We start from the raw sequence: 14,784 nt of genomic DNA on the forward strand, positions 1-14,784 counted from the left end.
TGTATCCAGTCCACGGGTTCATCCATTACTTGTGGGATATTCTCCTTCCCAACAGGAAGCTGCAAGAGGACACCCACAGCAGAGCTGTCTATATAGCTCCTCCCCTAACTACCACCCCCAGTCATTCTCTTGCAGCTCTCGACAAGAAAGGAAGTATCAAGAGAGATGTGGTGACTTAGTGTAGTTTTTACCTTCAATCAAAAGTTTGTTATTTTTAAACGGTACCGGCGTTGTACTGTTTTTACTCTCAGGCAGAAATTGGAAGAAGACTTCTGCCTGGAGGTTTGATGATCTTAGCGGTTTGTAACTAAGGTCCATTGCTGTTCTCACACATAACTGAAGAGTATGGAAAGAAAACTTCAGTTGGGGGGACGGTCTGCAGATTGCCTGCTTTGAGGTATGTTCAGTATATTTTTTTCTAGAGAGATAAGGTCTAGAAAATGCTGACAGTGCCTGGTATATTTAAAGGGCCACTAAACCCAAAATCTTTCTTTCATGATTCAGATAGAACATACAAATTTAAACAACATTACAATTTACTTCTATTATTTATTTTGCTTCATTTTTGAGATATCCTTATTTGAAGAAAAAGCAGTGCACATGGGTGAGCCAATCACATGAGACTTCTATGTGCAGCAACCAATCAGCAGCTACTGAGCATATCTAGATATGCTTTTCAGCAAAGAATATCAAGAGAATAAAACAAATTAGATAATAGAAGTAAATTAGAAAGATGTTTAAAAATGCATTCTCTTTCTACATCATGAAAGAAAAAATGTGGGTATCATGGCCCTTTAAGGTAAGCCTGATACAGTGATTTAACAACAACTGGGATCATGATTGCAAAAAGGGATAATATTCATGTTAATACCTATATTAGTTAGTGTAAAAACATTTGCATGATTTATAAATAAAAACGTTTTTTCTCTGAGGGTGATAAATATTTATTTGGGGCCTAGTTTCCACATGGCTTGTTGGATTACTCCTAGGAGTACTTTTTTAAGGCCCTCTGACTTTGAGTGAATGGTGGGAGGGGCCTATTTTCGTTTTCAGTCTGAGACATCCAGCTTCCCTGAAGGAGTCCTCTGGCTTATAGGACCTCTGTAGAGGGTTTTGTTCCTGCAAAAATCGTTTTTAAGGGCAGGTAGGAGCCACAGCAGAGCTGTGGCAGTGTGTTTGACTGTTTAACAGGTTTAATGTTTTTCTAATTCGTTTTTGGGCCCGAGGGGTTAATCATCCATTTGCAAGTGGGTGCAATGCTGCTTTAGTCCCTTATACACACTGTAAAAATTTTGTAGAGTTTACTACTTTTTTTCACTGTTTTCCAGTTTATGTGGTAGTTTTTTTTTCTCTTGAAGGCACAGTACCGTTTTTTATTATTGCTTTTTTCACATTTATTAAAGTGTTTTCCAAGCTTGCTGGTCTCATTACTAGTCTGTTAAACATGTCTGACATAGAGGAAACTCCTTGTTCATTATATTTAGAAGCCATTGTGGAACCCCCTCTTAGAATGTGTACCAAATGCACTGACCTTTCTATAAGTTATAAAGACCATATTATGGCTTTTAAAGATTTATCACCTGAGGTTTCTGAGACTGACAAAAGGGAGGTTATGCCATCTAGCTCTCCCCACGTGTCAGAACCTATAACTCCCGCTCAAGGGACGCCAAGTACATCTAGCGCGTCCAATGTGTTTACTTTACAAGACATGGCGGCAGTTATGAATCATACCCTCACAGAGGTATTGTCCAAACTGCCAGGGTTACAAGGAAAGCGGGACAGCTCTGGGGCTAGAACAAATACAGAGCTCTCTGAAGCTTTAGTAGCTATGTCTGATATACCCTCACAATGTGCAGAAGTTGAAGCAGGAGAGCTTCTATCTGTGGGTGACTTCTCTGATTCAGGGAAGGCGTTACTTCAGTCTGACTCTGAAATGACAGCATTTAAATTTAAGCTTGAACACCTCCGCGTGTTGCTCAGGGAGGTTTTAGCGACTCTGGATGACTGTGACACCATTGTAGTCCCAGAGAAATTGTGTAAAATGGACAAATACTTTGCAGTGCCTGTTTACACTGATGTTTTTCCAATCCCTAAGAGGTTTTCAGAAATTATTACTAAGGAATGGGATAGACCAGGTGTGCCGTTCTCTCCCCCTCCTGCTTTTAAGAAAATGTTTCCTATAGATGCCGCTACACGGGACTTGTGGCAGACGGTCCCTAAGGTGGAGGGAGCAGTCTCTACCCTAGCTAAGCGTACAACTATTCCTGTCGAGGACAGTTGTGCTTTCCTAGATCCTATGGATAAGAAATTAGAGGGTTTCCTTAAGAAAATCTTTATACAACAAGGTTTTATTCTCCAGCCTCTTGCATGCATTGCCCCAGTCACTGCTGCAGCGGCTTTCTGGTTCGAGTCTCTGGAGGAGGCTTTACAGGTAGAGACCCCGTTGGATGATATCCTTGACAGCTGCTGCCTCTAAGACAGCATGAAGGAGTAGCCCCCGATCCGGAACCGGATCTAGTGGGGGGCAGACTTTCTCTCTTCGCCCAGGCTTGGGCAAGAGACGTCCAGGATCCCTGGGCTCTGGAGAATGTTTCCCAGGGATATCTTCTGGATTTCAAAGCTTCATCTCCAAAGGGGAGATTTCATCTCTCACAATTATCTGCAAACCAGATAAAGAGAGAGGCATTCTTACATTGCTTTCAAGACCTACTAGTTATGGGAGTGATCCACCCAGTTCCAACGGAGGAACATAGGCAGGGCTTCTATTCAAATCTGTTTATAGTTCCAAAGAAAGAGGGAACTTTCAGACCAATCTTGGATCTCAAGATCCTAAACAAATTTCTCAGGGTCCCATCCTTCAAGATGGAGACTATTCGAACCATCCTACCTATGATCCAGGAGGGTCAATATATGACTACCGTGGATTTAAAGGATGCTTATCTACATATTCCGATACACAGGGATCATCATCAGTTTCTCAGGTTCGCCTTCCTAGACAGGCATTACCAGTTTGTGGCTCTTCCCTTCGGGTTAGCCACGGCACCAAGAATCTTTACGAAGGTTCTAGGGTCCCTTCTGGCGGTTCTAAGACCGCGGGGTATAGCAGTAGCCCCTTACCTAGACGACATCCTGATACAGGCGTCAACTTTTTATATCGCCAGGTCCCATACGGACATTGTTCTGTCATTCCTAAGGTCTCACGGGTGGAAGGTGAACGAAGGAAAGAGTTCTCTCTCACCTCTCACAAGAGTTTCCTTCCTAGGAACTCTGATAGATTCAGTAGAAATGAAGATTTATCTGACAGAGGTCAGGTTGTCAAAACTTCTAACTTCCTGCCGTGCTCTTTATTCCATTTCTCGTCCGTCAGTGGCTCAGTGTATGGAGGTAATTGGATTAATGGTAGCGGCAATGGACATAGTTCCGTTTGCCCGCCTACATCTCAGACCACTGCAACTTTGCATGCTCAATCAGTGGAATGGGGATTACACAGATTTGTCCCCTCTACTAAATCTGGATCAAGAGACCAGGGATTCTCTTCTCTGGTGGCTATCTCGGGTCCATCTGTCCAAGGGAATGAGTTTCCGCAGGCCAGAATGGACTATAGTAACGACAAATGCCAGCCTTCTGGGGTGCAGTCTGGAACTCCCTGAAGGCTCAGGGTTCGTGGACTCAGGAGGAGGCCCTCCTTCCGATAAACATTCTGGCACTAAGAGCGATATTCAATGCTCTTCAGGCTTGGCCTCAGCTAGCTGCGGTCAGGTTCATCAGATTTCAGTCGGACAACATCACGACTGTAGCCTATATCAACCATCAGGGGGGAACAAGGAGCTCCCTGGCAATGTTGGAGATTTCAAAGATAATTCTATGGGCAGAGGTTCACTCTTGCCATCTCTCACTTATCCATATCCCAGGAGTAGAGAACTGGGAGGCGGATTTTCTAAGTCGGCAGACTTTTCATCCGGGGGAGTGGGAGCTCCATCCGGAAGTATTTGCCCAGTTGATCCAACTTTGGGGCAAACTAGAACTGGATCTCATGGCGTCTCGTCAGAACGCCAAGCTTCCTTGTTACGGGTCCAGGTCCAGGGATCCCAAGGCAGCACTGATAGATGCTCTAGCAGCGCCCTGGTCCTTCAGCCTGGCTTATGTGTTTCCACTGTTTCCTCTGCTCCCTCGTCTGATTGCCAAGATCAAGCAGGAGAGAGCTTCGGTGATCTTGATAGACTTGGTATGCAGATCTGGTGGACATGTCATCCTTTCCACCATGGACTCTGCCGCTAAGGCAGGACCTTCTAATCAAGGTTCCTTCAAACAACCAAATCTAATTTCTCTACGTCTGACTGCTTGGAGATTGAACGCTTGATTCTATCAAAGCGTGGTTTTTCTGAATCGGTCATTGATACATTAATTCAGACTCGAAAGCCTGTCACCAGGAAAATCTATCATAAGATATGGTGTAGATATCTTCATTGGTGTGAATCCAAGGGTTACTCATGGAGTAAGGTCAGGATTCCTAGGATATTATCTTTTCTCCAAGAAGGATTGGAGAAGGGATTGTCAGCTAGTTCCTTAAAGGGACAGATTTCTGCTCTGTCTATTCTTCTGCACAAGCGTCTGGCTGAGGTTCCAGATGTTCAGGCGTTTTGTCAGGCTTTAGTTAGAATCAAGCCTGTGTTTAAACCTGTTGCTCCGCCATGGAGTTTAAATTTAGTTCTTAAAGTTCTTCAAGGGGTTCTGTTTGAACCTTTGCATTCCATAGATATTAAGCTTTTATCTTGGAAAGTTCTATTTTTAGTAGCTATCTCCTCAGCTCGAAGAGTTTCGGAGTTATCTGCTTTACAGTGTGATTCCCCTTATCTGATTTTCCATGCAGATAAGGTAGTGTTACGTACCAAACCTGGGTTTCTGCCTAAGGTGGTATCTAATAAGAATTTCAATCAGGAGATTGTTGTTCCTTCCCTATGTCTTAATCCTTTTTCAAAGAAGGAACGTCTATTACACAATCTTGATGTGGTTCGTGCTTTAAAGTTTTATTTACAAGCTACGAAAGATTTTAGTCAAACATCTGCTTTGTTTGTAGTCTACTCTGGACAGAGGAGAGGCCAAAAGACTTCGGCAACTTCTCTTTCCTTTTGGCTAAGAAGCATAATTCGCTTAGCTTATGAGACTGCTGGCCAGCAGCCTCCTGAAATAATTACAGCTCATTCTACAGTAGCTTCCACATGGGCTTTTAAACATGAGGCCTCTGTTGAACAGATTTGTAATGCGACGACTTTGTCTTCGCTTCATACCTTTTCTAAATTCTATAAATTTGATACTTTTGCTTCTTCGGAGGCTATTTTTGGGAGAAAGGTCTTACAGGCAGTGGTGCCTTCCGTTTAGGTTTCCTGCCTTGTCCCTCCCTTCATCCGTGTCCTAAAGCTTTGGTATTGGTATCCCACAAGTAATGGATGAACCCGTGGACTGGATACATCTTTGCAAGAGAAAACAAAATTTATGCTTATCAGAAAAAATGTATTTCTCTTGTGGTGTATCCAGTCCACGGCCCGCCCTGTCATTTTAAGGCAGGTGTTTTTTTATTTTTAAACTACAGTCACCACTGCACCCTATAGTTTCTCCTTTTTTTCTTGCTTGTCTTCGGCCGAATGACTGGGGGTGGCAGTTAGGGGAGGAGCTATATAGACGGCTCTGCTGTGGGTGTCCACTTGCAGCTTCCTGTTGGGAAGGAGAATATCCCACAAGTAATGGATGAACCTGTGGACTGGATACACCACAAGAGAAATAAATTTATCAGGTAAGCATAAATTTTGTTTTCTAGTGTCTATTTCTTGATTTTTTTTTTTGTTGTTGTTACTTTGGGATCCAAATGATTAAAATTAGTTCTCATTTGATTATTCTCTTCTCCTTGCATTCTAAACACATGTGTTTGATTTCCCTTTTTAGGGTAATTTTTATTGATCAGTATGAAATTTGTCATTTTTATAATCCTCCAAATCCCTTTTTAATTTAGAGGCTTTTTTCTGTTGTAAATAAATCTATGTTTAGAGTCGTTTTTTCTAATGATATTATCATGTAATATCTTCCATTTTTCCTCTTTTAACAATGGAAGAACTTGTTGGCGAGTGGTGGTGATTTCGGATTTTAATTTATCTATTTTAGCTTCTCTATATTTAATTAATATTTTAATAATCTTCATTGAGCACTCCATGTAGTGCTCTATCCCTAATCTACATAATCTAGATTAAAAGATGGAGGTTTAGACAGCCTTAAACCTCTTGGGTTCCATCAGTAGCATTTTTTCAGCATATATTGACTGGTACTTACAGCCTATGGTTAAAGCCATAAAATCCTATTTAAAAGACACTACAGACACCATAAATAAATTTGAGGGCATCCAGTGGGAAACAGATTTCCTTTGGTTAACCTGCGATGTCTTCGCTTTGTACACCAATATTCCTCATGATAAAGGAGTACAAGCCGTGAGAGAAAAATGTAAAGAAAATAGAGATATTCCAAAAATACATGTAGAATTCTTGATAGAAGGTAAATATTATGTTCTTAACCATAATTACTTTGAGATCAATTGGAAATTTTACAAACAGGTTAACGGCCCACGATGGGTACTACCATGGCACCATCCTATGCCAATATATATATATATATATATATATATATATATATATATATATATATATATAGGGCATTATGAGGAACATATGATCTGTAATAACAATCCATATAGGGACAAGTTGCATAAATACTATAGGTACATAGATGACATTACTATAGTGTGGAAAGGGATACACAGCGAGGCAATAGAATTTTTAAAATAAATGAATATTAATAATTTTTATCTTAATTTTACTGAAAATATAAATGAAAAAAATTGATTTTTTTTTTTTAGATCTAACTTTGTCTATCAATGAGAACAATACGGTTATTACAAGACATTATAGAAAACCCACTGATAGAAATGGTTTTCTACATGCCCAAAGCAGCCATCAATACAGTTGTAAAAGTAACATTCCTTACGGACAATTCCGTCGAATCAGACGCAACTGTACTAATGCACAAGATTTTGAGAGAGAGGCAGATGTATTACAAGCGAAATTACAAGAAAAGGATATGAGCAATCGTTATTACAAAATGCAAGAGAAAGATGTACTAATTTACCCAGAATAGAACTTCTGACAGGTGCTAAGACAAAAATAGACAATGATATAGGGGTTAATAAAAAATAAAAATTTAAGGTGATGTGAGATTTATAGCCACCTTCAACGAAGAGGCTAAGGCAACAAGAAATATTCTGAAACGTCATTGGGGTATTCTCAAAAGGATCCTATCCTAAAAGGACATATAGAAGAAAACCCCAATGTGATTTTCAGAAAAAGTAAAGACTTGAAAAAGATACTAGCCCCCTCAAAGCTAAAACCCCTTACTATCAGTTCATCAAACACGTTATCTAGTTGGGCAGGTGTAAAATTAGGAATGTCTAAATGTGGTAAATTAAATTGTTGTATGTGTAATAAGATTGATAGAACTAATGAAGTTTTCAACTGGGATTGTATGAAAAATGACATTATTAACTTTAGAGGGAATTGCATGGCTACCTATGTAGTTTATCACCTTCAGTGTAACTGTGGAAAAATCTATATAGGTCGTACCAAATGCAAGATAAAAAGGAGGATATATGAACTTATAGAAGACATCACCAAGGGTTTAGAAAACCACAGTGTTTCTGAGTATTTTAGAATAAAACATAACAAAACCCCATCTTTTTTAAAAGTTAAAATCTTAGAAGAAACACCTACTTGTAATTATGAACTCATAAGATTAACAAACTTAAGACAATGTGAAACTAAATGGATACATCCATTAGGAAGTCTAGTTCCTCAAGGACTTAATATAGCTTTTGACCTAGCTGCTTTTATGATTTAAGATAATAGGTAAAAAATTGTGAAAATGATTCTTCTCAGCTAGTATTTATAATAGGTCTTCCTTTTTTTCACTCAATGCAAAATTGTTTCACTTAATGCAATATTTTTTAGTATATTTATAGGTATGTCAAATATGTCTATCATGTCAATATAAATGTGGAATAAGTAATGACATAAGTATCACCGTATAACGTATAATATTTTTATGTGCAGCATTGTTTTATAGTTACATGAATTTCCCTTTTGGAGTTTATCCTCACACACGTTTTATTTGTATAGAGTTTTTTTAAACAGAGTAGAATTATGATATTAAGTAATATGAATTTTCGTATGAGAATGTATTCCATTTGAATCAGTATTGATGTGTATATATACGTTTTGCGGTATTTTGCCTATTGTACCACATTATGTGTATATATATGTCAGAATTGTAAAGTTACAGCAGAGAGCTGGAGTTTCGGAGCTCCATGCATCTGCCTGCATATGGAACCGGAGCACTATTGCTTCCATATGAAGGTAGATGCGAAATTGTTAGACGATGACATGATCATCTGCTGGTGCCGGCGGGAGGTGAGGGAGGGAAAGCTGGAGGAGGGTGGGTGGTCCAGCAGTGGAGGAGGGAGGGGAAGGGAGTAGGATGGACCCTGCACTGCCAAACAAATAATTAAGGGAGATGTAGGGATGGGGAGCTACACTACAGAAAAAAATGTGGGGTGAGGGGCCCTAGCTAACAATTTATAAAGAAAAATAAAATAAAATAATAATAATAAAAAAACTAAATTGCAGACGGTCTACCAGTCCCTAAGATGGTGGTGGCGGGTGATGAAGGGAAGAAAGCTGTTTGGGATCAGGGGGTGGGAGGTGTCAGGTGGGAGGGTAATCTCTACACTACATCTAAAATTAACCTTACAAGCTACCCGATTGACCCCTTCAATGCCAGGAATAATAGAAGTGTGTTGCACAGCTGCAATTAGTGGCATTCTAATTACCAAAAACCAATGGCAAAACCATGCATGTCTGCTATTTTTGAACAAAGGGGATCCCAGAGAAGCTTTTACAATAATTTGTGCAATGATTGCACAAGTAGTATGTAAATAATTTCAGTGAGAAACCCAAAGTTTGTGAAAAAGTAAACTCTTTTTTTACATTTAATCACATTTGGTGGTGGAATGGTGGCATGAAATATAACAAAATGGGCCTAGATCAATACCTTGGGTTGTCTTATATTTATATGTATATACAGTGTATGTATATATGTGTGTGTGTATGTATATATATATATATATATATATATATATATATATATATATATATATATATATATATATATATATATATATATATATATATATATATATATACACACACACATACACACACACACACACACACACACACATACATATATACACACACATATACACACACACATACACACATACACACACATACACACATACACACATACACATATACACATATACACATACATACACATATACACATATACACATATACACATATACACATATACACATATACACATATACACATATACACATATACACATATACACATATACACATATACACATATACACATATACACATATACACATATACACATATACACATATACACATATACACATATACACATATACACACACACATATGCACACATACACACATATACACATACACAACTAGGTGTCAGCGCCTTCCTTCTTGTGCAAACTCAGAATAAACCAGTGTATAGACTGTTGTGGGGTAACAAATCCCCCATCGACTTCTATAAATCTTAATCCATATAAGGTAAGTAGCCACCGTATATAGACAACGCCCAATTAGCTGGTGATTCCAGGTCTGTAGTTAAAGGAATAAGGAGAACCGGAGAGGTAACTTGGCTATGCAGCAACTGAAATGCTTGATCCAGATCTCCACGATATGCCTTCCTGATGTATCTCAAAGCATGTCATTATCCATTTCTTTGACTCGGAAATTCAAGATGAGATATTGGAACTTGGGTTCTTTGATGAAGCATCTAACAAGTTTTTAACCCAATATCAGGCACAACAATGCAAGGAATTGATTTTAGACACTGATGTAATAGTGTGTGTGTATGTATGTGTGGTTTTGACAGATAAAGAAGCCTCTATTTCTGTTTAAATTGAGTCATAGCAAAAATGCTAAAAATTCTCCAGTATTTTGGGCAAGTTATTCTCTGAAATTCCCTGTAGTGAATGGGTTAAACAAAATGCTTTTAGAGGAAAAAAATATGTAAAGATAGTTTTCTTTTTAAAATGCATTTTAATCCAAATGCTATTCATCCTGAAATAAGATTAGTTTTTAATTTGTGTCTGCAGAAATAACAGCAAATATGCCATACAATAAACATACAAATTTGAGAAATAAATCTTAGAGGTTTACTTCTATTATCAAATTTGCTTCATTCTATTGGTATACTTTGTTGAAGGAGCGGTAATGCAACACTGTTGGCTGAAGACATTGGGTGAGCTAATTCCAAGAGACATATGTGCAGCCACGAATTAGCAGCTAGCTACCAGTAGTGCATTGCTGCTCCGGAGTCTGTTCTATTGGCATCCTTTGTTGAAAAGCATACCTAGGTAAAGTCAATTAAATAGAAGTACAGTGAAAGTGAATTGTAGTAGGCCTGCACATTTTTATTTCTTTTTAAATGTATTGGCATATTCAGATGCGAATTACAACATTAGGGCGAACAGTTTTACATGCACTTATATTGGAAAGTAGTTAGTTACGGAGTAATTTGCAGAAGCACATCATTACAGAAAAGGGTGGATGATTTATCAAATACACTCTCAATAGAGGTGGTAAGGATAGACGGTAAGGGAACTAAAGACTACTTGGGATATGCATAAGTCTAGTCCACAAATTAATTTCTCATATACTTTAGAAGAAATATGGGCAGACTTAATTTTTCATCAAAATTTGTTTCTATATTACATTACTGTTACACCGATTTATACTGTTCAGTTTTTCTTAACAATATTGCAGGAATCATTCTGGGCACACATCATGAAAAAGGGGCATTTACTTTTTGGTCATATGCCATTGGTCTTCCTTTACCAAGCAGTTCAATTTTGAGTTGGAAGTTTTGTCATGTCCTACACAAGGTCCTTCGCGATGGGCATCCAAATGTAAGATGTTTCTAAATAATTATCATTCCCTTATATCTATAAGCTTAGTATGACCTGAAGGCTGTATACATTTATGATAGAGACAGTCATGGACTAACTTTTTTCATGCACTTTGTTATATACATTATAATATTTTAATTTTAAAAATGTGTACAGTATGTATGTGTGTGTGTATATGTATGTATGTGTGTATATGTGTGTATGTATATATATATATATATATATATATATATATATATATATATATATATATATATATATATATATATATATATATATATATACATATATTAAAAGTATTGGTCAAACCAGCTCAAAGGTCTACCTGGATTAATAATGTAATAGAGAAAACCTAAGACAACTAATGTCAACTGTCAAAGGGTGCACGGGAGGAATCGAATGCTGATAATGAATCAACTACAGAAAAGTGAAATGATAGAAAATAAGATAAAGAAAAGAAAAAGGATTCCTTAGCCAGCACTTCTCATATAAATTACAATAGTTATATCAGAAAATGAGTATAAAGCAATCCAAATGAACCGCATCAAAAAACTAAGAATCAGAATGCACTAGTTTGATACAGTAAAGTGAATAATTTATTGACTATCTAAATATTTAATATACATATAACAACACCCCTAAATATTAAAATGACAAAAACCATGGCCATGGTAGGGGGAATGAACAGCAATTGTCATATATTAAACTGAAACTGTCATAATAAAAATACATACATTAGGTGCACTCAAATAGTTGGTCAGATAATTGTCCCCATAAAACACAATATCGCATACATATATAAGAGCGCTCTATACAAAAATGATGATGACAGGATAATATAATAATAATAATAATAAATGTAAGGATCCAAACAGTCCAGCAATATGCATCAATAAGAGGTTATGCTGTGCAAGATGCAAAAGTGTTGTAGCCAGTTACACGTTAGTGATTTGTAATTGTGAGCAATTCATGCAAAAACATCGTTCGTATAAGCTTGAAACAAAATGTTAGAATGAAAGCAGTCGAGCAAATATCCACAATGAGGGTTAATGCTTAGCACAATGAAACAATGCAAATGCTGATCACAATGCAGATAATGACAGGTTAATAACTTGCAGCCATAAGCAGTTCATGCATAAAGTTAGTAAGCGTAAGCAACAACCAACATTTTGCCAACAATAATCCTTTGTAGTTAGGACATACACCTGAGGAGACAGTACTTGTGGCACACAAATATGCCGGTGAACAAATAACTATAAGTGAACTCCTACTGAGAGCTATACTCTCATCTAAGGGGCCCTTCGTTAATCTCACCACTCCCCGGTAAATGAAGAACTTCTCCAATGTATGTGAAAGTGATTGCCAATGGGCTGTTACGATCCTCTGTTGCTTATGCTGTTAGAATGACAAGCCTTCCCGCTACGCCATGTGTGTAGCAACAAACTCCTCTGAGTTTTGTATTGTAATTTATATGAGAAGTGCTGGCTAAGGAATCCTTTTTCTTTATCTTATTTTCTATATTTTTTTTTTAATGCTTAATTAGTTTGGAGGATGGACAGTGCAAAAAAAAAAAAAAAGTCCCGCAGTTGCCCTCCTACACATAGGTACTCATTCCATCCCTAAACACCATGCTTGCATAAGTATATACCTCTTTATGTCCATTAAGCACCTGATAGCCTCTGACTGGAAATCGGAGTCCCCACCCAGCTGGTCGAGAGTTTGCTCCTATATGGCCTACTTATACACTATGGAAAGAAGCATATTTTATAATCTAGGCAATTCTGACCTATTTGAGCTTATATGGGCCGACTGGAAAGACATTTATGACACAACCTGGAGACCTAATGTTCTCTCTCCCTCTTAGCCCTCCTGGTCGGAACGAGAGGTCCGAACTAGGGATAGACCTGACCGGACTCAGATGTCTTCCGGATGACGTACCCACTCTTGACTGACGATATATTCCTCAACCCTCTTCTTCCCCTCCCCTCTTCTTCCCCTCCCCTCTTCTCACTTCTAGACTTCTATCCTCCCCCCTTCTCTCCTGGGCGGGAGTCCCCTGGGTCTCCCCCATCCGCGCTGCAAAACCCCATCATGTATCTTAACTAACCTCTGTATCAGCGGAATTTTTTTGAACAATTTACTATTCATTTCAAAATGTGTGTTTTTAAACCGTTTAGAGGACGAGATGAGTCCTCGAATTGCTAATCTTATTTCTGTTTTGTTTCCTTTTCTTATTGTGTGCATATTCTCACTTGTAAACATGATAAGATAAATAAAGCTCTTTTGAAAACTAAAAAAAAAAAAAAAAAAAGTACTTTTCCAGTTGTCACATAACAATATTAAGATTCAGTGCTGAGTTCCAACTTCGCTTTACTGTGATCTCAAACTGAGGAGAAAAATAGTGACTGTGCCTGCTCATGAAAGATGTGTGCTCCCTTGCAAGTCTGGGACTAGTATCCTGATTGTTTAACATTTCTTTATAGTGAGGTAAAATATCATCTTTTTTCACATGGAGTTCATGTGATATATTTTCTAGTTAGCTTTTTACTGCATATCACGTCCTGTTAAGATGCAGACATGCATGCCTAAAGGGGCATGTCTGTGCCCTGGTTTCTATAAATATTCTAAATATTAAAAAACTATATATTTATTTCATACCGATTGTGAGGTCTCCATGATTCATTAGTCCTGGGAATTACTCTTCTCTGCTACTAGGAGGAGGCAAAGATTTCCAAACCCAAAGAGATCTATAAAACCCCTCCCACCTCACTGGAAAACTAGTCTTGTCTTTGTCTCCGCTGGAGGAAGGTCAAGAATCAAGATGTGCTTGTTATTCTTCAGTGAGAGGGGTTCTTGGACTGAGTTGTGGCCCATTTCCCCTCAGCATGCAGTGTTTGTCAGAGGGTTGTATTATGGAGTATGGGTAGTGATTTTTTTTTTCACCTCATGGGAAATCGATCACAAGCCTTCCACAGGTGTTGCAGGAAACTGTCCTTTGCCTCTTCCAGCTTAGTCTTCAGTATACTCCTTTTCCATATCCTCTGCTGATATGTTTCATCACAGGTTTGGCTTTCTACTGGTTTTACTAGAAAATGAGTCTTCTGGTAAGTAGTATTTTTATTATTTGACACTCTAAGAGACTTTTGTGTAATAAAGGAAGGGGAGTGAGCTCCCCAAAACGTCACTGATTGTTAAATAAATTTGCTACACTTGGCTGTAGAGGAGGTGTGAGTGCTTTCCCTGTTTTATTCCCCTTTACATTTTTGACGCAAGTCATGTTTTGTTGCACATTAACGTTTTTTCATTTTTTCCTGCACATCTGGATTGTGCACGTCGGGTTTTTCCCCGCATGTTGCCCTTAGTCTGCTCACGTAAGCCCTCAGGATTGAGCATGTTGGGTTTTGGTGCTTTTCTCTTTATAAGCCATCGGGGTTTCATGCATTCCCTTTTCTCTGATAATCAGGGGTCTTCCTCTGATCATGAACTAGAATCATCCTTTTTTTTTTTTTTTTTATAAAGTTGAACATATTTGTTTTCTTTTAAAAGAGGTTTTGCTTACTTTAGGGATTTAACATCCTAAGGTAGCTGAGGATAAGTCTATTCATGATTTAGATATTTTTATGCTTTTGTTTAATATCCCCTGAGGTTTTCCCTGTCCCTGATGTTGTCTCTG

At 38.1% G+C, this 14,784-nt stretch overlaps 1 protein-coding gene across 2 annotated transcripts in view; it reads left to right on the forward strand.

The window, feature by feature from the left end:
- Positions 1–14,784, forward strand: part of HIP1R (huntingtin interacting protein 1 related) — a 533,463-nt gene that overhangs the window by 194,935 nt on the left and 323,744 nt on the right. For both annotated transcript variants that reach the window (XM_053701777.1, XM_053701776.1), the window contains one exon: positions 10,969–11,111. In XM_053701777.1, the coding sequence (XP_053557752.1) occupies positions 10,969–11,111 (143 nt within the window). The remainder of the gene's footprint in view (positions 1–10,968; positions 11,112–14,784) is intronic.

The sequence above is a fragment of the Bombina bombina genome, chromosome 2 (assembly GCF_027579735.1).
Source record: "Bombina bombina isolate aBomBom1 chromosome 2, aBomBom1.pri, whole genome shotgun sequence".
In the NCBI taxonomy this organism is placed as follows: domain Eukaryota; kingdom Metazoa; phylum Chordata; class Amphibia; order Anura; family Bombinatoridae; genus Bombina; species Bombina bombina.